General features: G+C 49.8%; 1 protein-coding gene across 3 annotated transcripts; it reads left to right on the top strand.

Moving 5' to 3' along the window:
* The first annotated feature begins 12,013 nt into the window (after positions 1–12,013).
* PI16 (peptidase inhibitor 16) lies at positions 12,014–24,824 on the top strand. Of its 3 annotated transcripts, none has more exons than XM_060021898.1 (7): positions 12,014–12,189; positions 16,125–16,346; positions 18,160–18,269; positions 18,554–18,642; positions 19,271–19,819; positions 20,164–20,303; positions 22,625–24,824. In XM_060021898.1, the coding sequence occupies exons 1-6, from the start codon at positions 12,019–12,021 to the stop codon at positions 20,283–20,285; spliced, it is 1,263 nt and encodes a 420-aa protein (XP_059877881.1). In that variant the 5' UTR covers positions 12,014–12,018; the 3' UTR covers positions 20,286–20,303; positions 22,625–24,824. The 3 variants fall into 3 exon arrangements, with proteins under 3 accessions (XP_059877881.1, XP_059877882.1, XP_059877880.1); XM_060021899.2 differs by having other exon boundaries at positions 19,271–19,948; positions 22,625–24,823; XM_060021897.1 differs by lacking the exon at positions 22,625–24,824 and adding an exon at positions 20,725–22,339 and having other exon boundaries at positions 19,271–19,948.
* The last annotated feature ends 572 nt before the right edge of the window (positions 24,825–25,396 follow it).

Genomic DNA, 25,396 nt, shown 5'->3' with positions numbered 1-25,396 from the left:
TTCCTTTTGCTCAGAACTTCGGAGGCATTTCTCCATTGTCATTTGGCAGCATTGACTGTTGGTAGGGACAAGACAGGCCAGCCTAAGATTCCCCTTTAAAATGAAGGTGCCTTTCTTTTTTTCTTTCTTATTCTTCCTCCCCTCTTTTTCTTTCTTATTCTTCCTCCCCTCCCCCCTGCTCCTCATTCTTCTTGCTCTCCTTCTTCTCCTTTCCTCCTCCTCCTTTTTTTTTCCCCCCCAAATAAATGTATTTATTTGGCTGCGTTGGGTCTTCGTTGCTGTGCGAGGGCTTTCTCTAGTGGCAGCGTGCGGGGGCTACTCTTTGTTGTGGTACGCGGGCTTCTCATTGCGGTGGCTTCTCTTGTTGAGGAGCATGGGCTCTAGGCACGCAGGCTTCAGTAGTCGTGGCATGCAGGCTCAGTAGTTGTGGCTCGCGGGGTGTAGAGCGCAGGCACAGTAGTTGTGGCGCACGGGCTTAGTTGCTCCGCGGCATGTGGGATCTTCCTGGACCAGGGCTCGAACCCGTGTCCCCTGCATTGGCAAGCGGATTCTTAACCACTGCGCCACCAGGGAAGTCCTCCTCCTTCTTCTTCATCTATGTGCCTGAAGAATTCTTTCTTTCTTGTTTATCAGTTTTTCCTGGAAAAAGGTGTGTGCTTTTTTTTTTTTTTTTTTTGGCCACACTGCGCATGGCTTGGGGGATCTTAGTTCTCCGACCAGGGATTGAACCCGGGCCCCTGCAGTGAAAGCGCCAAGTCCTAACCACTGGACTGCCAGGGAATTCCCAAAGTGTGCTCTTTTGAGTTGCAATTCCATTCTTCATTCTGGGGAAGGTGGTTTGTATTTTCTTTAAAATGACTACTTTTTCTTTTCCATTTGTTAGGTTCTCTGTTTCAGATTCTATATTTATTCCTTTGTTTCATTGTCTTGATCTTTTATGACTAGTGTCTTCTCTTTTTTAATACTTACCTTTTTTTCTCAAAAGGAAGAAAAAAGCCATCTTACGAAGTTCTCTCAATGGTCTGTGGTTCCAAAGAATGGAGCCATTTTCTCTCTGTGTTCATCGTGGGCAGAGGGAAGTGTAGGGACTCAGCTCAGCCCGAGAAGCGCACGATTTACCCACAGCTTGTGGGCTGGCTGGAGGCTGGCCTGACCTTGGGGCCCCACTCTTGGCAAAGATAGTGAAGATTCCCTGATTGACTTTCACGCCTGATTGACTTTCACGCCTTCTAGGTTAAATCTCTTTAGAAAAATCTCAGAGTTACCCAAACAGAATAAAAATGTCCTTTCTTATTTTGGGGAAAGATTTGCACCGACATCTAAAATAACCCCATTTAAGCTTTTGAAATGGTGTATAGTAGAACTTCGGTGTCTATCCAGAGATCAGTACCTACGCTGTCATCACAGGGTAAAAAAAAATATTCAGTATGTAAATAAAACGGGGGAAAAAAAAAAGATGAACTGCTTTCTCAGTTGCCTGCAAAGCAGAGGCAGAGTTCTTTAGCAGGCCTGCTTGCACAAATGCAAATGTTGAGATGACTTTCCGTAATGTATAAAAGCAAACTCGGCCAGGCACTGATCATGAAATGAACTCACAAATGACTGTACACAGCTGGTGTAAATCAGTGCCACCCGGCAAAACAGAGGAGCCCGATCAGGGCTTGGTTGTTGCTTTTCTTGAATTCTTTCTTAATATATCTGTTTTTTTTAAAAAAATGATTCTGTCAACTGGGATTATTACACTGCATAATGATATTTTTTATGTCCAAACATATGAATAAAATTACTTTCTCACCATGTATATTATGGTTATACATGCTTTCTGAAAGTGAATTAACACAGAAATAAATCTGTGATGTCAAGAATGTACATTAACCTGTTCGGGCCTTATAAATATGTAAAAATAGCATCTAGCTTTTTGCCTCTCTGTGGAGGTATACTATCCTATGCTGAATCTAGAACTGGACATTTTGTGTATTAGCATATACAATTACATTTACTTGATACAGTTGAACAATCATTTTTTTTTCTTTTTTTTGGCGGTACACGCGCCTCTCACTGTTGTGGCCTCTCCCATTGCGGAGCACAGGCTCCGGACGCACAGGCTCAGTGGCCATGGCTCACGGGCCTAGCCGCTCCGCGGCATGTGGGATCTTCCCGGACTGGGGCACGAACCCGTGTCCCCTGCATCGGCAGGCGGACTCTTAACCACTGTGCCACCAGGGAAGCCCTAACAATAATTTTTAAAATACCATGTGTTGGGTGTTGTACCTGGTGGTCTAGGGAATACAATAAAAGGCTTTAATGTAGTCTTATTATGAATACCATAAAAAAACTTACCTTTTTTCTCATTTACCATGATTATCTTAAGTCTTCCCTCCATATCAGTTTATTTTTCAGCCATATCTACTCAGTTTCTTGTTACTTCTGATATGTTAGTTTTATAAAAGTGCCATCAGTTTACCTTTTTATCTCGTTCTGTCATTTCATCTTTGCTTACTTCTTGAATTCATGTTGTTGTTAATTTTTTTTAATTTTATTTTATTATTTTTGATTGCGTTGGGTCTTCATTGCTGTGCACGGGCTTTCTCTAGTTGTGGCGAGCTGTGGCTACTCTTCATTGTGGTGAGCAGCGGCTACTCTTCATTGTGGTGCGAGGGCTTCTCATTGCGGTGGCTTCTCTTGTTGTGGAGCACAGGCTGTAGGCGCGTGGGCTTCAGTAGTTGCAGCACATGGGCTAAGTAGTTGCGACACGTGGGCCCTAGAGTGCAAGGGCTTCAGTAGTTGCGGCTTGTGGGCTCAGTAGTTGTGGCTCGCGGGCTCTAGAGTGCAGGCTCAGTAGTTGTGGCGCACGGGCTTAGTTGCTCCTTGGCATGTGGGATCTTCCCAGCCCAGGGATTGAACCCATGTCTCCTGCATTGGCAGGCGGATTCTCAACCACTGCGCCACCAGGGAAGTCCCGTTAAATTTTTCTGTAGTTCAAAATGCTGTAGGAAAATTTTTTTCTGTTCCTTGGGTTACATGTTTTTCTAGACTTGGTTTTCATCGATCACATACATGTTCCTTTCTTTCATATATTTCTGTAGCTACCCTGCCATTTCTTTTCAATGTCTCATGCTTAACATGGCAGCTCTGGCCAAACCTTTTGTTTGTTTCTGTATAATCTGGGTACATTCTCAATTCTAACAGCGTCTGTACCCACCACTAAGATTTTACAAATGCTAACGTTTTACCATATTAACGAAGTATTGACTTATGCAACCCATTTAGCACTTGCCACAAAAGCCCCATCTTTGCACTTTCTTACCTGAGGATCCTCCTCACCAGGTAGACAGCTGAGACTCTCTCTCCCTGTCTTCCTGACCTCGAGTCGACTTTCTCTGTCTTCACTCTGTTCTGATCAGGAACTCATATTTTCTCAACTTCCTACCATATTCCATGTTCTTGTTTAAAAAAAAAAATCCTTATTTTCCATCCCCACAAAATGAAAGTACTGAAAACTTAAGTTAATGAAAACCTTGTAAATCTAAGAAACTACAGCATTAGTGTAAAAGCCAACTCAATAGTCCCTTCCTTTTCATCCACTCAGGCACATACCCACACACAGGGCCTCCTTGCCCCTCAGGAGCCTCCCCCTGAGGTGGAAGGGCCAGGGACTCAGGAGCCAAAGGCCTCAGTAGGAATCCCACTTCTGGCTTGCTGGGACACTGACCTTCGGGAGTTCCACTGACCTCTCTGGTTTTGGTTTCCTCATCCCTAAATCAATGCAGCTAATCCTGTCTTCGGAACATCAGTATAAAGATACCTGAGACCAGGTATGTGAAGGGCCCAGCTCTGTCCCTGCACAGATCAGGGACTCGGTGTGTTCTCCCACTTTCCTCTCATCCTCAGCCTGTGTCCTCTCTCAGTTAGCTTCTGCCCTCCACTGTGGACAGCCCTCCTCCAGCCTCAAGAGCCATCCTTGAAATCACAGGCAGAGCTAGACCAGACCCCAAAGGTTCTCTAATCACCCCTCCCTTTTTATGAATAGGTAAAGCTGAGGCCCGTAGTTGGTGGCTGAATCAAGAGTGGAAGAACCCACCCAGTGCTCCCGACCACCAGTCCTCTTAGGTTGATGGAAATACTGTCTTTCTGCTCCCCGGTACCCTGCATAGTCCTCTCCTTGGCTCCCCTTAGCCCAGTTCCATCCTGAACCCTCGGTAAAAATCACCTCAAGATATCACCTCCCAGCCTCCCACCAAGCTCAGCCTTCATCCTCTTTGCTGGCTCCCAGCATTTAATGCTTTCCTTCACCCTGTCTGGCCCGGGTTTGTGGAACAAGGACAAAGCTCGTTCTTTTCAGCTGAATTCATCGCCAGCTCCTTCGAGAGGCTGGGTCCTTCAATGTTCTGTCAGAGGCCCCATGCTGCTCTCCTGCCCTCTGGTTCCCTAAGGCGGATCATGTGGACAGAGGCAGCCACATTCTCCTTCCACCCACACAGATCCCTTCCTGGCTGAGGACAAAACTCTACACAGATGTGCAGCCAACAGCATACTTACGAGGCTTCGGAGAGAACTGTCTTGGCCCAGAAGATACTTCTTGGCCCTCAGGCTCCCCAACTCCTGCCCGACCCCCAGTGCCTGCAGGTCTGTCCTCTGCCAGTCTCCAGGCATCTTGAGTCGAGCTGTGCAGAGCACCAAAGGCTGGCTGTACGTGTTATGTTTTAGTCTAGATATCCTTGGGGTTACAGAAAAGAACGTGGTCCCAGCCCCTTGAGGTTTAAAAATCTTGTTGTGGAGACATGGGGATCAAGTGTAAAGTGCACTTTAAGAACTAAATACTGGGAAGTAAGATGCTCTCTGAGAATTAAACCGTATCAATACAAGATGAATTAGATGCAAAGCCACATGAAGGAATGGTTTCCAGACTTGACTGAAATCAGAATGGAGATATAACACAGAGAAACATTAATGTAAAGATTGTGCCCATCAGAAAATGGAGAGAGTGGCCACCGGTGGAAGCCCAGAAAAGGGAGAGCCTTGGAGGCAGAGGCTGGTGGTGCCCATCTGACTGGGGAGACAATGCCCCCCAGGTGGTTGGCATAACTGGCCTTACCCACACCTCCCTGGATTCCAAAGCTTCATCCATGCTAAGCTGCCAGGGGAGTGCAGAAAGCTGGGAGCAGGGGGTGGGGGGCAGGGGTGGACTGGAGTCGCTGGTGAAAGCCAGGCTGTGAGCTCCATGAGGACACTGCTCTTCACGAGCGTTTCCTGAATGAATGCTGCAGGATGAAAACTACCCCAGAGAACGTGAGGCCTGAGCTGGACCCTCAAATATGTTAAAGGACTTAGGTATGTGGACGAGGGGCAGGAAAATAGATATTCCAGAATGGGTGCTTTGCATGGAAAATGAAGGCACAGAAGTAGGGAGAGCACGATGTGTGCAGAGGACCAGAAGGAGGCTGGCAAACACAGCGAGTCCTAGGGTAGGGCCAGGTTGTGAGATCAGATGCCATGCAGTGGGAGCCATTGAGTTCCTCAGAAGGAATGACACAGGATGAAAGTGGTGTTTGAGTATCATCAGCCTGGCTGGGCTGCTGACAGGTGCCAGGAAAGGAATGGGAATGTGGGGGGCAGAGACCGGGGGCCAGGCAGTTAGCTAGGAGGCTGTGGAATAACCCACATCAGGGTCATGGGACTGTTTGCCACAGCAGGCACTAGAAATAAAGTTGGGAAAGACCGGCAGGGATATGTACAAAAAGCACTGCTGCAGCATCGTTTGTATTATTGAAAACAAAACAAAACAAAAAGGAAACAACCCAAATGTCCATCAGTAGGAAAACAGGTAGATGGCTGTGTATTCATATAGTAGAATACTGTACAGCAGGGAAAATGATCAGGGAGCTCTACATGCCTCGATGTCAAGAAATCTTAGGAAGGAAAGAGGGAAGAGGGAAAGAAGGGAAAAACAAGTTTTAGAAGGATCTAACCCATGCTGTCCAATGCAGTAGCCACAAGCTACATGTGGCTATCTAAGCTTAAATTAATTAAAATAAAAATGCAGTTCCTTAGCCCCACTAGCCACATTTCAAGTGCTTGATAACCACATGCAATTAGTGGCTACCATACTGGATGGTGCAGATAACATTTCCACCATCATAGAGAGTTCCTTTGGACAGCGCTGACCTTTTAAAACATACAAAACAATATTACATATTGTGCCTGGATAAGGAATGTATAGTAAAAGTACAATGGAGATCATGCAAATGTCGAACAAATTCAGACAGTGGTATGCCTGGGAAGGTGAGTGTTAGGATCAGAGAAGGGACACTAGGGGCTTCCATGTTTTATCTCCGAAGCCAGGTGGTGGCCAGATGAGTGCTCATTATATTATCATCTATACTTTCCTATGCCTTAAGCATTTCATAATAAATACATTTTTAAAGAAGATGGACTGGGACTTCCCTGGTGGCACAGTGGTTAAGAATCCGCCTGCCAATGCAGGGGACATGGGTTCGATCCCTGGTCCTGGAAGAACCCACATGCCACGGACCAACTAAGCCCGTGCGCCACAACTACTGAGCCTGTGCTCTAGAGCCCGCGTGCTGCAACTACTGAAGCTCGCATGCCTAAGAGCCCATGCTCCGAAATAAAAGAAGCCACCGCAATGAGAAGCCCACACACCGCAACGAAGAGTAGCCACTGCTTGCCACAACTAGAGAAAGCCCGAGTGCAGCAACGAAGACCCATTGCAGCCAAAAAAAAAGAAAAAAGAAGAAGATTGGAATGGACCTGAAGGACAATGTGATGAAGACTGCGTACAGGCCAGGCAGGAGACAAAAATGGCTTGAATTTTTTGCCTGGAAAATGGCAGGAGGAAGGGGGTGGTGCTGCCTGTGGGGATATCTGACCTTCCTCATTCTGGTATCCACACCATCCCACGTGTACCATTCAGCCACTCCCTTGTTGCCATCACCATCCTCCATCCTCATAGACACTCTTCTCTGGTCCTCGTCGCCCTGGTTACCTGGCCTCCAGACAGCTGTGATGGGGGCAGGCACAAACACCTGTAGAGGCTGGCCCCCTGCTGGTCACACACACACCTCCAGGTGGCCCTCCTGCTGGCCCAGACTTAGCCCCCACAATTCTGACCACAGGCTCCTTCACCCCAGCTCCAAAACCAAGCCGGCCCACACTCCTACAGAGGGCCATTCATGTCCCATTAGTGTCCCAGCAAGGCCTGGGACAGCTGTGCTCTGTCAGGAATTTGCACCAGGAAGCCAGTGGCCCAGGGGAGGTCTGGGCCAGGCGCCCAGCCCTGCTGAGGCCAAGAGTCTCCGGGATACAGGCTTTGGGCCTTAGCTGAGCTTGGTATTTCAGGGGAGAGAGGGAGACTCCGACCCCAGTGGGCTGGGCGCTGGGACCTGGTCATGATTCGGGGCTGGCTGGGTCAGCTAGGCTCTCCTCTTTGGAGCCATTTGTTGTGGCCCCCACTGTGGTGGGGATGCTCTCTCCTCAGAGCCCCTAGTCCCTATTCCCAAAGCAAGAAACCCTAGACCAGGAAATTAGTTAGCAGATCCCATTCTGCCCCTGTTGAGGCACCTGGGGACCTCCTGCCTCTTTCCACTGAGTCAAAACAGCTACCATTTATCAAGTGCTACGTATTTGACATTAATTTTATTGAATCATCCCTGCAAGTCTCTGAGGAAGGTGGTATTATCCCATTTTACATATGAACAAAGTGAGGGTTGAGGGGGTAAATGATTTGCCCAGCTAATGTATGACAGTCATGCTTAGAATGTGGATGTGTCTGACCTGTTTTCACCTCTGAACTCTCTTGACCCCCTTTTCCTCTCCCTTCCTCTGGCACTCACCCTGCCTCCCTGCCCTTCAGTCTGTCTCTCCCTCCCCAGCCTTTCTCTGAACCTCTGTGTGACTCCCTCCTCTGCTCCTTTCTCTTTGCCCCATTTCCCATCTCCCCTACTCCCGCTCCTTCCCTGACCCAGAAACACAAAGATAATTCACTATACAGTGAATTGTGTACCATCAAGTGGCTGGGACTGCAAAAGCCAGGCTTCCAGGGTTTGGATTCAGTGCCGGTGACCTTTCGTTTCCACGAGAACACGGAATGTGGCATCCAGCAATCTGACCTGAGCCTGACGTGTAAATTCTAATTAAAGAGCAAGCTGAGCTACAATGGTGAGAATAGGAACTAAGAAAATAATATCCACAATATAAGAAAAAGCCTTGCGCCCAAAGGCAAATGGTTCACCTGATGTCTAACTTTGAGAACGGGGTAAGTTACACCACAGCTACTCTGTGGAATATCTTGCGAACATTGCAAAGTGGTAGTTAGAAAGATATGAGCAAGTTGGAGAAATTATAACTACCTAGAAAAAAAAAAGTCACAACCCAACATTGTACATGTGCTATTCCTTCATTAAGGAAAGAAAAAGGAAACATACTAGGACTGTGCTTCTCAAATTGTCAGTGGTAAAGGATGAGTTTGTGTTTTTAAAATTTCCAGTCCATTACAAACCAACAGTTTTGTAAAATACCATAAAAATAAACGACAAACATGTATGCGTCAAAGGACGAGCATCTAAAATTGTACTTTTTTTTTTTTTTGTGGTACGCGGGCCTCTCACTGTTGTGGTCTCTCCTGTTGCAGAGCACAGGCTCCGGACGCGCAGGCTCAGCAGCCATGGCTCACGGGCCTAGCCGCTCCGCGGCATGTGGGATCTTCCTGGATCGGGGCACGAACCCGGGTCCCCTGCATCGGCAGGTGGACTCCCAAGCACTGCGCCACCAGGGAAGCCCTAAAATTATACTTTTTTTAAAACTTGCAAAACTAAACAGTCAAAAAACACACAAAACAATCCAATTCGAAATGAACAAAAGACATGAACAGACACTTCACCAAAGAGGATGGCAAATAAGCACATGAAAAGATGTTCACTATCATTATCCACTAGGATATGCAGAGTAAAACCACAATGAGATCTCACTGCACACCGATTAAAATGACCACATCAGTTTCCTAGGGCTGCATAACAAACTACCACAAACTGGGCAGCTTAAAACAACAACATAAAACATTAAAAAATATTATTATTATTAGAAAAGCAAAATGAAAACTAGATATACAAGATGCAAGCTGGGGACTTCCCTGGTGGCACAATGGTTAAGAATCTGCCTGCCAGTGCAGGAGACACGGGTTCGAGCCCTTGTCCGAGAAGATCCCACATGCCGCGGAGCAACTAAGCCCGTGCGCCACAACTACTGAGCCCACGCTCTAGGGCCCGCAAGCCACAACTCCTGAGCCTGCGTGCCGCAACTACTGAGGTCTGCGCGCCTAGAGCCCCTGCTCTGCAACAAAAGAAGCCACCGCAATGAGAAGCCTGCGCACCGCGAGAAAGAGTAGCCCCCGCTCACCGCAACTAGAGAAAGACTGCGCGCAGCAATGAAGACCCAACACAGCCAATAATTAATTAATTAATTAATTTTTTAAAAAAGATGCAAGCCTCAATTTTTGAATAAGGTGTTCAGCAGACATAAAACAACTATGTCAAATTGCCGTAAGAGTTCCTCAATGCCCACTCTTGTTTTCTGCACCTGTTGTGCTGAGAAGCAGTAGTGAACATCTGGCAGAATGGCACTGGGCTGTTGACCACACTTTGAGTAGCACCTGCTCAAAGACGAGAAGCAAATACTAGAGGTGGAATTTTTTTTTCCCCTCTTTGGCTTAATTTTTTGTTGTGGAATTATATTGCTATTCACAATGAAACAATTTAAGGAATTCCCTGGCAGTCCAGTGGTTAGGACTCCACTTTCACTGTGGGGGCCCAGGTTCAATCCCTGGTCGCGGAACTAAGATCCTGCAAGCCGCCTGGTGCAGCCAAAAAAAAAGAAACGATTTAAGGCATGTATAGATAGTAACACAAAATAAATTTCCCCCGCGTTCTGGTTAAAGAGAAAAACACAGTTGATGTAAACCACAGCCAATCCTGCCCTCTCCTCCTCCCCTAACTTCGCCTCCTGTCCTCCATTCCTCTCTCTCCCCAGTCTGCTTGCCCTCAACCTCCCTCTCTCCCCAGTGGCAGGTCCCAGGCTCTGGTGCACCCCTCCTCAGCCCCCAACATTGAGGAAATCACTTCACCTCTCTGAGCATCAGTTTCCTCGTGTGTGGTGATTATGAGACCCACCTCAGAGCTGTCATATGAGGAGTAAATGAGGTCACCCACACAGCAAGGACTCTGAGCACTGTGTGGGCATGTGCGTGTACAGAGTAGGGCCCTCTGGCTGCGTGCAGCGGTCCGCAAACACTCGGGCCAGCTCTGGTCGGCCTCCCAGTCTTGTTCCATCTCACCCTCCCCTCTCAGGCAAACCAGGCTCCTTCTCCACCTCCTCAGTCTGCATCCTCTGCCCTCCAAGGGTGCATGTCCTCCCCGTCCAGCTGTGAGATCCGCCAGGCCAAGGGGGTTTTTCCCCAGAGGAAAAGCCAGGCCAGGCTGCTGTATTTTTTTCTCTACTACAACTTGAGGCCCTGTAATTTCTCCCACCTGTAATAATAATAATTAATAATAATAATAATAATAATGAATACATTCATACTGGCTAACTCAATGAGCACTTAGTATGTGCCAGGCATTATCCCAAGCCCTATCAGTATACTAACTCATTTAACGCTCATGACCATCCTATGAGGTAGGTTCTGTTCTAAGCCCAATTTACAGAAACTGAGGCCAGCAAGCAGGGAAATAACTTGCCCAAGGCCACCCAGATGATAAGCCCCATGCACTTAGCCGCAATGCTCTACACGTTTCCTGGCAGTTTCCCTGCTTCGTGATGGTGGGGACCAGTTCTGTCTTATTCACCCAGCTCAGTGCCTGGCACAATGGAGAAGCTCTGTAAATCTTTGTTGAATGAACAGATGAATGAATGGGTGAATAAATGCTGCTCATTGGGCTATCTTAACCAGTTTTATGTGTATAGTTCACTGAAAGTGCAGGCTTCAAGGATCCCAGCTAAACTCCAGAGTACTGGTTCCCACTTCCTACCTCATGCAAGGGCAGGGACCAAGGCCAAGACCTTGGTCCCTGCCCTTGCATGGTCATTACAATGCAAGTGCTTGGCCACTGGGCCTATTTCCCTTCCAATACACCCACCTCAGAGCTCCTGCTATATCAACTCACTCACCACTCTGCTTTTCTGCTCTCTCTTGATGTCAAAAACAGACACATTCTATTTTCTACATATTCAGAGCAGGAAGGGTCCCAGCATCCCACTTCCAAATGAGCACCTCAAGCACATGCAAGCCACAATTGTATCCATAGTGAAAAGCCTATTCCAAGGCTGGGTGGTTGTCTACTGTTACTGAGAGCCTACTATGTGCCAGTTACTGTACTGGGTGCTTTTTATACATTTGATCTCATTTAATCCTCCTTCCAGTTCCGTTAGGTAGATACTATTACTGTCACGGGTTCAGTTGAGAAAACTGCCAAAAACACAGCTAGAAAAGGAAGAGAACCAGGATTCAGACTTAGGTTGGCCCAACCTTTGCCAAATACATCTTGTCTTCCTCCATTCTGCCACACGCCGCCTGTTGCTTCCTCACCTTGCCCAGTCCTCTGGGGGTAGGATCCATGTGACTCCCTTCTTGTTACCTGTCCTCAGCACCCAGTGGGTGTGACCTGGGGTGCAAGCAGTCGTTGCAGAGGTTACTGTGATTTTGCCCCTGGAGACCTGTCCACAACTCAGGAGGGACTGCGGAACTCACACAGCTCTTGGCCTGAGCCCCTGTTACCAAGCGAAAGGAGGCTTTAGCCAAGGACTCTGAGGGGAGATTAATGCTGGGAGTGGACGCAACTCTGGTCGGGACCCAAGCACCCAGCCCTCCCCGAGACATTGTTTGAACTGGGCCAGGCCACCAGACACAGCCCCTCCCGCCCGCCCCAGCCAGGGTGGTGCTTGTGTGGGAAGGACTTTAACTCCAGCTGCCAGACCCCTGAACGGGAGAGGCAGAGAGGACTGGCCAACATGCACAACTTCCGCAGCCTCCTGGCCCGTCTGCTGCTGCCGCTGCTACTGCTGGGGGCTGCCATGGGCCCTGCCGGAGCCCTCAGTGATGATGAAAAACACGTGATGGTGGAGCTGCACAATCTCTACCGATCCCAGGTGTCCCCACCGGCCGCCAACATGCTGCAAATGGTAAGTGTGGCCAGGGCCCCCACCAACCCCTTTCACGGCGTGAGTGGAAGCTATCTCGGGGATTCATCTCTCCGGCAGGAACAGAGTCCCTGACATTGTAGAATTCACAGGCCCCCATAAGCAGCCTCATTATACAGATGAGGAAACTGAGGCTCAGAGAGACTTGCTGGTCCCTCAGGGGCTTGTATGTCCCATAGCTGGTAGACCCAGGCCTGAAAGCCCTGCTCCCTGATCCAATGACCCCTTCCCAGCCCTTCCTAAAATGCATGTGCCCCTGGGAGGGGGAACACAGGAAGTTCCTAACACCTTGGTGAAACAATCTTTCAGATACCTTCCAAGGAGATGAGAAGAAAAAATAGGGCAGCAGGATGAGTCCCAGCACCCAGGGTAGGAGGGATGTACTAAGGAGGTGGGGTGAGAACAGGAACCAGAAGTAGACAGGGCTCTGAATCACACAGATCAAAATCTGTCTCGACCACTCACAAGGCCTGTGATTTGGGGTAAGTCCCTTAACCTAGTAAGGACCCTCAGTTTCCCATCTGTAAAATGATGTCATAATTAGAGCTACATAAACATCAACATGGACAGAATCTCACAGATATAATATTGAATGGGGGAAAATGAAATCTAAAAGAAGTACACATACATATATTTTTAGTATAGTAGGGTATATTTACATGAAAGAGATAAAGTGAGAAATTCACCCCCTTCCTGCCCTCCCTGAGGGCTACACTGGCCCTTATTCTCCAGTCACCCTTGGGTGAGGGGCAGTGTCCAGGGACCCCCTAGCTGTTGCCTGAGAGCAAGGTTGCACCAGGCGTCCAAGACCAGAGTTCTAACAGCTCTGTCCAATCAGCTGAAGTGACTCTGGGTGGACGCTTTACCTTCAAAGGCGTCTGTTTCCTGATCACATGGTACGGGCAGTCCCTGCCCTGAGGGTCAGACAGGATGACCTATGAAAAAGATCTAGGAAGGGCTCCAGGGATGCACACAGCACCGCCCTTCACAGCCCTGTCGGCCTTGGCAACCAGGAATTGCAGACAACGAACTAGGAGCTCCCGATTCTGTTACCAGCTCTGCCAACAGTTCCCCAGTTGAGGCCTGGAACACATTGTTGGGCCTCAGTTTCCCCATCTGTAGGTCCCTGATGCCCTAGAGTCTTGCTGGCTGAGGCTGGGGGCTACACAGGCTGCAAGCTGCTTTGTAGACAGAGATGGACCTCAGGAGTGGGGCAACATTCTAGGAAGCAGTTCAGATATTGATGGGATATGCTGCTGCCTGGTAGGAAGTGATCTGAGGAGGGGAAGATAAGGCTGGACTGGGACACTAGGATAAATTAGGGACAAGGCGTAGGCTCAGCTTCAGCAGTGGTAAATACAGAGACTCTGGAGTCAGATGGCCTGGGTTCAAATCTTGACTTTGCTATTTATTAGCTATGTGACCTCAGCCAAGTTACTTAACCTCTCTGTGCCCCAACTGTAAATCAGGGATGATAACACGATAATAACTCCCTTGTAGAGTGGTTGAAAGGATGAAATGAGTGACTATATGTAAAGCATTTAGAACAGGGCCTGGCACACAGTAAGTGCGCAAAAAGTGTTTGATAACAAAAGAGGGAATGGATCCAGGGTGAAGCAGGTGGGGGTTATCACAGATTCTTCTCTCTCCCTCAGCCTCCAAGTCTAATCATCACCACTTTTACCTCCCAGAAGGTTCAATTTTTCTTGAATCCTATCTCCCCCCCACCCCTCCGCCACCTCTTTGACACAACCCTGGTTCAGTCTTTCATTTCTTTTCCCACGGAATTCTAGAACAGCCTCTACCCGCTTTCTCAGCCTCTGGCTTCTACTACCAGGATGAATGATCCAACACACTGGCCTGACCCTTTTCAAAACCCTTCCATGGCTCGCATTGGCTCCCTGCTGCCTCCAGATAAAGCCCCAGCTCCTGAGAAGCCCCACTCTATGTGTCTGGCCTTGTCTACCTCTCCAGCCTCCTCTCCTTCACACTTTCTCCTTGAGTAACCCGAGCAGCTTATCTTTCCCCCACCAAAACGTTTCCCGTCTCCATGCCTTTATTCATGTTTGCCCTCTGTTCAGGATGCCTTTCCCCTCTCCACCTGGCCAATGCTTCATCTTTTAACACTTAGCTTAATGTCTCCTTCTCCATCCTCAGGTTGCACTAAATGGCCCTCTTTTGGTGCCCCTATACTACCCATCGCATATCTGTCAGTTACCACATGGTGGCCCAGTTAACAGTTTATGACACTGGGAACTTGGGCTTCTTAGTCCTTGCTGTCACCCCAGGGCTGGCATAGTGCTCAGGACTGTTGAATGAATGAGTGGATGAATGAATGGACTTACTTTCAGATGGTGACCAAGTGGCCAGTGAGGGTGGGTATCTTGACTCTTGAACCTCCACAGGGGTCTCTGGACAACTGAGAAGCCTTAAGACTCACAGGAATGACTCTCTAATGGTGGGACTCCAGGCATCCAGTCAGGATGGAAATTACAGCCGAGCTCTGTAGGAGAGACTGCTTTAAGCAGGGCTGTGTCTCAGTCATCAACAGCTGAGAAATGTCTGTTGAGCACCTGCTCTGGGCCAGCACTGGGCCAGACATGCTGAAGGAGCTTACAGTCTAGTCTGGAGCCCCGAAGGTCATCCCAGACACCCTGAGCCTGGTCCCCAGCACCCTGCCCCTTTCCCGCTCCCTATCCTCCACTACTACCAATTTGAGAGAGCCTCAGGGACCAGTGACTTGGGACAAAAATGCCCACAGAGGGAAAGGGATTCACCTGAGTTTACAGCATTTTACTATCCCAGCCCAATGCTCCCATCCGTACCCCAGGCAGCTGCTCCTGAGAACCCTGGGAGGGGGGGTGGGTGTGGCCACACAGCCCCCTCCCCTCAGGGTCACCCAAGCTCTTGGTACTTTATGGGCTGTCTGGCTCCCACCGCTGGCAGGCCCCCAGAGGGTGGAGCAAGAGTTGCTGCCAGGCCATCCATTTCTAGGAGAGGCCAAGGACAGTTTAATGGGATCCAGGCCTCCTTCCTCAATTTCTTGGTCAGATGCCTTGTTAATCTGTCTTCCCACCCACACTGGGCCCATCCTTCCAGCCTGGGACACAGAACCTCAGAGGCCCTCTAACCTGAAATGCCCCCTCCCACCATCTCACCTGAGGTCCTCCCTGGAGAACACTGCCTTTGGGACCTGACAGCTCTTTGGGCCACCAAGGCTCTAGGCCTCTCAGCGAGGGTCACACACACACACTTAATTTTCTTGGGGAAAGGGGTTGTCCAGTTGACAAGAGAGCAACTGGGAGGGAAGCCCAGAGCTGGTAAAGCTGGGCTATCCCAAGGGGAGAGTGGGAGGTTAAAGGGGGTGCTGGCCCCTCAAGTAAGATTTCTGGTGGGTGGGTAGAGGGAGTGGAATGGCTGAATAAACAACCCAGCCCCGGAACATCTCACTGGACATCGTGTGTGCTTCAGAACAGTTCAGGCAGCCCTGGCAGGGGCATCACCACCCACCTTGCAAATAGAATGATATTAGTATTAATTAATAATCCCATTATCAAAAACATCATCTCATTTTTTCTTCCCAAAGTCCTATGAGAGTTCAGAAAGTTAGGCAATCTGTCTAAAACCACACAGCTGGTGAATGGTCCCAAGTTTGCCTAACCCCGTGGCCTGGGATGGTACCCTCCCACCTCCCCACAGAAGCGCCCCATCAGCACAGCTGTGTTCCAGATCATGTCCACGAGTCACCCTGCAAGGAGGGGAGGGTCTTCGGCCTCCAGAGGCCCCCCAGAACACCCTCCACCTTCTTTTCTGATCCTCACCCAATTTGGACATCCTTACCTCCCTCTCCCACCCTCCTTTCCCGCCTCCACTGAGCCCGAGGCGTCCTCACCTCCCCCTCACAACCTGACCCGCAGAGGTGGGACGAGGAGCTGGCCGCCTTCGCCAAGACCTATGCGCAGCAGTGCGTGTGGGGCCACAACAAGGAGCGCGGGCGTCGCGGCGAGAACCTGTTCGCCATCACGGACGAGGGCCTGGACGTGCCGCTGGCCATGGAGGAGTGGCACCACGAGCGCGAGCACTACAACCTCAGCGCCGCCACCTGCGCCACAGGCCAGATGTGCGGCCACTACACGCAGGTGCGAAGCTGGACGGGCGGGCGGGGCCACAGGGCAATGGGCGGGGCCGGGAAGGGCCGGGCGGGGCCACCTCTCCAGTCAGAGCCCGGGAGTCCGTAAGCCCCGTTTGCATCCTTCATAAAAGTCATCTCTCCACAGGAATTCATGTGTTGTCCAGGCCCCCAACGAAGTCTGCTTCTCAGACTGTCTAAACCATTTTCAGTTGTCTCTTTAAAAACCACAATCTTCTGAAAACCTAGGCGGCCCCTCTCGGCCTCCTGGTCCTGAAGAGACCTGAATTAGGTGTCCCAGAGCCTTTTTCCTGGAAGGTAGTTACTGTGCCAGGCGATCCTGATCGAGCTCTAAGCAGTCTCGTCCTCTGGCCGAGGTTACACACGGCTGTTTGCCCCAGCAGTGAAGGGCTTCCCCCTGCCTTCGGTCTTCTCTCTCTCACTGTCCCTCTTGTCATTTCTCAGAGTGTCTAAGTTGCTGCTTCCAATCTGCCAGGGACTGATAAAGCAAATACACAATTTTTCTTCTGCCTTGAAAAACTACATACGAAATAAGAGAGTAAGCTGTCACCAAGTGAACGTTTCAGAGAGCCTTCCGAGAGCATTTCCTGCCTCTTGCTATGTCAGGGTTTTACTGCATTTTGTAAGTTTGAGTTTGCAGACAAGGGGCATAGGGGTGTGTGTAGGGGGATTAACATTAGTGTTATTGAATTCTTTTTTTTTCTTCCCAATGCTTATTTGTTGTTCAAACAATAACATGACAAATTTTAAAAAAGGAAAAAGGAAATGAACCAACCATCTTCCCACCCATATCCACCAATTCCATTTTCCAGTGTTTCTTTGGGTGGTATTTTTAGTGCTGATCTTTAGAGAAGGAAATCCTAACATCACCCACCCAGATCAGGAAGTTGTGAGGCCCCAGCCCTCCCTGCCCCCTTCTCTCTCTTCCCTGCCACCTCTCACACTCCCCGTACATACATCCTCCTGCAGGAATTGCTGTCAGTGCCCAGCAGGAGTCGGGCTGCCCCATCTCTACCCCTGTGTTCTCTAAGGCTGAGTGCTTGTGCATTCTGGGGTCATTTCTGCCTGGGAGATGCTCGACAGTGGTCCCTCGGGAATTCTCAGCTGATTCAAGCAGCAAGACCCCAATCCTGGGGAGTTGTGCAGAATTAACAGCAAGAGCCAGATCTCACAACAAAAAACGGGCCTCAGTTTGAGTGACTCCTGGGCAGACTGGGCCTAGAAATAGCAAAGGGAGGCTATATTGGCTTGTCTCAGCCAATGGCAGGGCACAAAGTTTGTTTTGACTTTTTAAAGTTTATACTTAAGACAGAACGCCTTCTACCAGTTAGGAGACCCGCACTTAGAAATGGCAGGGCAGGTCCCTGCTTACTTATGATTTGGGGGGAAGTTTTACTTCCAAAATGGCTCCTCCTGTTCCCTTCCTTGGCCTTTGCTTGTTGCTGATGTTTAAGATTCTCCCATTTGAGATTCATTCCTTTGTATATCCCTTGTTTAAAATGCAAGGGCCTCTAGAAGGAGCCCACAGGAAGAATTCATGAGGGTCTATCAAAGGGGAAGGTTTTCAGAGGGAGAGTCCTAGTGAAATAGTGTGTGTGGTTGGTAGAGGAGAGTAGGCTGCTTGGGACAAATTTCCCCCCAAGCCCCCTGTTCAGAGTTTTGTCCTGAAGCTGTGTGTCCTCAGGGACTTGGATCTTACATATAGGGTTCCTCCTCTCCTCACTCATAGAAGGCTGATGTAGAGAGACACTAGCTAGGAGCCATCTTGCGCAGGCTAAACTGTTGGGTTTTCCCTCCTTCAGGTGGTCTGGGCCAAGACAGAGAGGATTGGTTGTGGTGCCCACTTCTGTGAGAAGCTCCAGGGCGTTGAGGAGACCGATATCCACTTGCTGGTTTGCAACTATGAGCCCCCGTGAGTGGGGAGGGAGCCCTGGGGGAAGGGGGTGGGCAGAGCCAAGGGGAGGGCTGAGCTGGACACAGTCAAGGAGGAGGAAGGGGGCCAGTCTTGGGTCCATACCCTATACCCTTGGAGGAGCTGCGAGGGCACCCATGGGAGTCTGCTCTTACTGGCCCGGCAAGTTAGTGTAGGGCAAGTAAGACCCAGGGAGCGCTTCCAGACTAGGTGTGTGTATGAGGGATAGGGACAGGGGTTGGCAGGGACACCCCTCCCCCCAGCATCCTCCTCCCCTCCTGCAGGGGGAACGTGAAGGGGCAGAGGCCCTACCAGGAGGGAACTCCATGCTCCCAGTGTCCCTTGGGCTACCACTGTGAAAACTCCCTGTGTGGTGAGTCCGGGGTGGGGTGGGGTGGGGTGGGGGGAGGCAGGTGAGGCAGGGGACGCCTACTGGATGGTCTGGTGTCTTCCAAGACTCCAGAGTGGTGCGTGGGCCAGGGGAGGAACCCTCAGCGGCCCCACCCCATCCGGGTTCCCAAGCCCGCTTTACCTGCTTTGCCCTCCTTGCGCACCACTTTGGCGCCCTGGCATTCCAAGTGAACAGCTTACTACCCTCCAAGCAGAGGGTAGAGGAGAGTTGGGGGCTCCTTAGCATAGGGGGTGTGGGGGTGGAGGTGGGGGGCGTGGCCAGATGGGTGGTCAGAGGGACTCCAAAGGCCAGGCCTGCAATGCGATGGGTGTTTTAGGAACAGGAATCCAGCGGGAGAAATCCCCTGAAAAAGTGGAAATGCGTGTGTAGAGAGGGGAAGACTTGGACAAGGAGGTGGATGGAGGGGCAACTGTCAGTCACAAGAAATAACATGTATTATCAATGAGGGACATACTCACTGGAGAGGGTGTGTGCATGTGTGTTTGTGTGTCTTTGTAGGACATTTGATCACCTCACCTTGATTGCGGTGGGGTGAGGGATGCGGGGCCCTGCTTGCAGCACTAATGCCAGGCCTTGTGTCTCTTATCAGAACCCATCAGAGGCCCGGAAGAGGCTCAGGATTTGCCTTACCTAGTAACTGAGGCCCCATCTTCCCTGGCAACAGAAGCCTCAGGCTCTAGGAAAGAGGGTATCACTTCTTCCTTAGCAACGGAAACTCCATCCTTCTTGGTAACAGAGGCCTCAGGCTCCCTGGCAACAAACGCTCTACCTGCTGTAGAAACCAAGGCCCCATCTTCCTTAGTAACAGAAGACTCCCCTTCCATGGCAACAGAGGCTCCACCTTCCTTAGCAACTGAGGTCCCTTCCTTTTTGGCAACTCACAGCCTACTCTATTTGGATGAGAGACCGGCTACCCTCCCCAAATCAACCCATGATCCTACCCCCAAATCAGCAGATAAAGAGGCCAGCAGTACAAGAATGCCCTCCAGGAGCCCAGAGAGTTCTCTGCAGCCCAAGATGTCCTTGACGGGGACATGGGAGCCGCTACCCCACACCCAGGAGGAGGGCAAGGCTGAGGCCGAGTCGCCTCATTCCAGTGAGATCTTGGCCTCAGTTTTTCCAGCGCAGGACAAGCCAGGTGAGCTGCAGGCCACACTGGAGCACAAGGGACACACCTCCTCCAAGTCCCTGTCCAACTCCCCCAGTGCCTCTGCCACCGCTAATGCCATGGGTGGGCGTACCCTGGCCCTGCAGTCCTCCTTGCCAGGTAAGGCCTGTAGCGCCCGTCCTACCTTCCCTCCTGGCTCCAGAATGTCAGCACCCTGCCTCTAGTATAGATGATACAGGCACGGCGGGGCATGCACCCTCCGAGTAGGAGCTTCCTCCCTGGCTGCTGGGCCCCACGTGCATGCCTTGGTAGGGTGGGTGGGAGGTCAGGCAGAGCTGTCTCCAGGCTGAGGCAAAGCCTCTCCCTTCCTGCAGGTGCAGAGGGCCCTGAAAAGCATGGCATCAAGTCAGGGTTGAACTCGAGCCCTGGGCACGGCTGGGGCCTCCTCCTGGGACTGCTGCTACTGCCTCCCCTGGTGCTGGCTGGAATCTTCTGAAGGGGTCACCACTCAAAGGCAAGGCCTCATGGGGGGGACCCTAGCCTCATGCCCACTCTGGATTGTCTTTCTCCAATAAGAGACCACAGCTTCCTGGAAGGTCCTCTCTGTGGCCCAGCAGCCCCCTTCACCCCAGCCAGACTCCAGGCCAGAGGCCTTGTGCCCTCAGGAGGCCTCGACAGGGACAATCCTTGGCACTGCCCCAGGATGCCTCTGCCTTTGGGGAGGTCCACCCCTCAGCCAGCTGCAGATTGTTCTGAGCAGTGTTCCTGTGGCCTATGCCCACTCTCCAGCTGTCTTGTGGCCACAGTCCTGCTCCTCCAGGGACAGAAGATCGCAGGGCTTCCCAGGAACCCCTCAGCCCCTTCCAGTCCCCTGGCCTCTTCCTTGAGCCATTGGAGTCTAAGGCTGTTCCCAGGAGTGCTTCCTGCCTTCCCAGGGTGAAGAGGTCAGCTGTCCTCCTGCCACCTCCCCCACCCTGTCCCCAGCCCGCCAAACAAGACGTTTCTTGGCTGAAGTCCCTCTGGAAGGGAAAGGCTGCAGGGCATGTGCCTCATCCACAGACATCTTTGCGGGCATGGGGCCTGGCCACTGCGAGCTCAGGTTGCTGCCCACTGACTGCATGTGTCTGGACCCCTTCTGTTCCTCCCATCTCAGTCTGGGGGGGGCGGTGAGTGAGGACTCTGGGGAGGTCCCTGCCTGCCTGGCCTTAGGTTGTCTGCCTGGGCAAGGTAAAGGTTCTCCCTGAGTATCCGGTCCCCTAACTTTCCTGTTTAGCAGGCAGCGGGTGTCGTGAGGGGCAGATGAAGGACAAGCCCCATCTGAGAGGAGTTCTATGGGTGGGGCAGGCAGGGACCAGGGAAGGGAGGCAGCCCCTGACTCCTGAATAAAAGCCTGTGTAAGAGGACCAGTCGCCATGCTTGTGAGCAACAAAGGGGGCAAGGGAGGGCTCTTGGGCGGGGGGCCCTGAGAGGCTCACCTCTTCCCCTACTGACTCATGGCAACTGTTCCTTCTTCACACACCCTCTCCCCCAAACATTCCATTTAGTTCTTTGAGGCACTTTTCCTTTCCTTCCTAACCCCCGACCCCAAATCTTCAGGTAGCCGGCGGAAAGGGGCTAGGGCCAAGGGTTGGCGAAGGGTGCTGGGCTGACTCTCCCAGCTCTGGGAGTCACTAGTGAAGCCTAGCTGGGTTCGTGACCCAGGATCAAGGAGTGGCATACGACCTCTTCACAGGGGTCCTGCTGCCCATGCCCACCCAGGACACAAGGTCTGAAATGTACCTCAGCATGGTTTTTCCAACCCTTGGTGCTTAGAGGAGTCCTGAGAAAGGGCTCTGGAGTCCCAGACACCCTCCAGGGAAGCACAGGATTGTCCCGAAGTGCTGTGGAGCAGGAAAGCACAAGTGTGTGAGTAGGGATAGCAATGGTAGGTGATGAGGGCAGCCTGGGACCCAGCTGGGGCTGGTGGGGAGGGGCAGCTAAACAGGAAGCATACAAATCAGTCCAGGGCTGAAGGCTGTGTGTGTGTGTATGAGATGATAGAATGTATCTCCATTAAGGTATAACTCATATAACTTAAGATTCACTCATTTAAAGTGTACCACTCAGTGGTTTTTAGTATATTCACAGGGTTGTGCAACCATCACCACAATTTGGGAACATTTTTATCACCCCAAAGAGAAACCCCACACCCCTCAGCAGTCACTTCCCATTTTCCCTCCACGCCCCCCAGCCCTTGCCCTAAGCAATCACTAATCTATTGTCTCTATGGGTTTGTCTATTCTGACTTTTTTTTTTGCGGTACGCGGGCCTCTCACTGTTGTGGCCTCTCCCGTTGCGGAGCACAGGCTCCGGATGCGCAGGCTCAGCGGCCATGGCTCACGGGCCCAGCCGCTCCGCGGCATGTGGGATCTTCCCGGACCGGGGCACCAACCCGCGTCCCCTGCATCGGCAGGTGGACTCTCAACCACTGCGCCACCAAGGAAGCCCTATTCTGAAATTTTATATAAATAGAATCATACAATATGTGGCCTTTGCGTCTGGCTTCTTTCACTTAGCATATTTTCAGGTTCATCCATGTTGTAACATGAGATAGTACTTTATTCCTTTTTACTACCAAGTAATATTCCTTTGTATGGAATATATTTTATTTATCCATTTATCAATTGTTGGGCACTTGGCTTGTTTCCACATTTTGGCTATTATAAATAATGCTGCTACAAACATTCATGTAAAAGTTTTTGTATGGCAATGTCTTCATTTCTCTTGGGTACATACTAGGAGTGGTATCATTTGGCTACTCTGATCATATAGTAACTCTATGTTTAACTTTTTCAGGAACTGCCAGACTACTTTCCAAAGTGGCTGCACTATTTTACATTCCCACCAGCAATGTACAAGGGTTTCAATTTCTCCACACTACCAACACTTGTTACTGTCTTTTTCGATTATAGTCATTCTAGTGAGTGTGAAGTAGTATCTTGCTGTGGTTTTGACGTTCATTTCCCTGATGGCTAATGATGTTGAGCATCTCTCCACGTGCTTAGTGGCCATCTGTATATCTTCTTTGGAGAAGTATCTACTCAAGTCTTTTGCCCATTTTTTAATTGGGGTATTTGTCTTTTTATTATTGAGTTGTAGGAATTCTTTACATATTCTAGATACAAGTCCCTTATCAGATATATGATTTGCAAACATTTTCTCTCATTCTGTGGGTTGTCTTTTCAATTTTTCTTGATATCCTCCAAACCCAAAAGCTGTTAATTTTGAGGACTTCCGACTTATTTTTTTCTTTTGCTGCTTGTGCTTTTCGTGTTACATCTAAGAAACCATTGCCTAATCCAACGTCATGAAGATTTATACCTGTGTTTTAAAATTTTTACGTTAATTGTGTGAATTAAAGTGTGAATGTTTCTTTCTGGACTCCCAATCATATTCCATTGATTTATGTATCTATCTTTATGCTAATGCCACACCATCTTGATTACTGTAGCATTGTAGTTAAGTTTTGAAATTGCGAAGTGCAAGTCCTTCAACTTTGTTTTTTTTCAAGACTGTGAATTTCCAGTCTTTTTTCAAGACCCTTGAACTTCCATATAAATTTTAGGATCAGCTTGTCAAATTTCTGCAAAGAAGTCAGCTGAGATTTTGATAGGGATTATGTAATCCACCATTTTAGCAATGTTAAGGCTTCCGATCCATGAACATGGGATGTCTTTCCACTTATTTAGGTCTTCTTTACTTTCTTTCAACAATGTGTTATAATTTTCAAAATACAAGTTTTGTAATTCTTTTATTAAATTTGTATTTTATTAATTTTTACGCTATTATAAATGAAATTGTTTCACTAATTGCATTTTCACTTTGCAAGTGTATAGAAATACAATTGATTTTTGTACATCAATTTTATATCCTGCAACCTTGGTGAATTCATTTATTAGTTATAACAGTATTTTTAGTGGATTCTTTAGGATTTTCAATACAAGATCATGTCATCTGCAGAGACAGTTTTGCTTCTGCCTTTCTAACACAGATATTTCATTTTCTTTCCCAGTTGCCTGGGCTAGACCCTCCAGTACAATGTTGACTAACGGCAAGAGCAGAGCCTTGTCTTGTTCCTGATCTCAGGGGGAAAAACATTAGGTGTTTCACCATTTGGTATAATATTAATTACGAGTTTTTCATAGATGCCATTTACTAGGTTGAGGAAGCTCCCTTCTCTTTTTAGGTTTTTGAATGTTTTCATCATGAAGGGATGTTGAATTTTGTTAAACACTTCTCCTGTGTCCATTGAGATGATTGTGTGGTTTTGTTCCTTCTATGGACAGAATGTATCACATTAATTGATTTTCAGATGCTGACCCTGCTTGCCTTCCTGAGGGGGGAAGGGCGTCCCTCCCTTTGTGGGCCTGTCTTTGCAAGCTAGTCCCAAGTTCTATGAGGTGGTCAGGTGAGGTAGCCTCTGGGCAGAGCCAGACTGTGGAGGCCCAAACCCATCTTTCTCAGTTTTGGGGTGGGATGTACCAGCCTCCTGCAAAGCAAGAACACCTGTTTCCAGCACTCAGGTTCCAGCCCAACCTGTCATATGAGAAAACCTACTAAGACCAGCAGCAGGAATCTCTTTGGAAATTTTCTGGGGTAAATAACAGAAGCCAAGACATGGTATCCCATAGTAGTCAGGGAGGGGAGGAGAATGGGAGGGCATGTTCAAAAGGAGGGCAGGGGGCTGGCACTCTGAGGCCTCGAGGACCAGAGTAGGGCAGGTCTGCTCCCGCACTCTGCTGCGTGACTCCCAGGCATCTGGGCACTGGCGCGGCAACAAGGGCTACAGTAGGGCCCTGCAAAGACCACCACTGCCACCTCGGGCTTCATCACAGGGGGTCCCAAAAGGCCTGTCAGAGGACATTCCAGCTTTGTCCATTGCAATTAGGTTTTCCAGGAGGGGAGGGAGGTAACTGGGTCCCCACAGGGACCTTCCCACTCCTGTCACCCCTCCTTTTGCTGACAGCTCAGCTCCCCGCACCTACCCCCCAAACCCTCCACCCTCCACACCCCTCCCCCACCAATTCAACCCAATCTCCTTTCTCAGATAACGACCCTGTCACTCTAGTTTCCAGGACTGAGAGGAAACATGCCAGGTGCTAGGGGGGGTTGGGGGAGGGGAGCAGGTGAGGCTTCAGCCCTCAAAGAATGAAAGGTTCAGGAGACAAAGGGAGCACTTACCATACACAACACACGCACCTTAATACTGAACTGAAAATGGTTAGGAATAAAAACCTGTACTTAGCTCAACTAAAAACCGAGACAGAGCATCAAAGGTGATTTTCTTGCTGTTTCTGGGTGGAAGATAACCTGGGAAATGTAGTCAAGACCCTGAAATTCAGAAATTCAGAAATCCCAGGGTATTACCTGGGAACGGCACTGCCTCCCCTCAAAGTGACTCGAAAGGCCCACCCAGGCTGGCTCTTTACCTTGGCTTCTCCAGACACCTAGGAGGAGGTGGCTGTCAGAGGGAGGGGCTCTTCAGGACCAGCTCAGTTCAGACTCCTGAATCTGGGGGACCACAGGAAGGAATTGCTGCAAAAACAGGACTTGAGGGTGGAGCAATGG

Source organism: Delphinus delphis, chromosome 10, assembly GCF_949987515.2.
Source record: "Delphinus delphis chromosome 10, mDelDel1.2, whole genome shotgun sequence".
In the NCBI taxonomy this organism is placed as follows: Eukaryota; Metazoa; Chordata; class Mammalia; order Artiodactyla; family Delphinidae; genus Delphinus; species Delphinus delphis.
The sequence above is the reverse complement of the archived record's forward strand: the minus strand, read 5'-3'. Positions and strand labels throughout refer to the sequence as shown.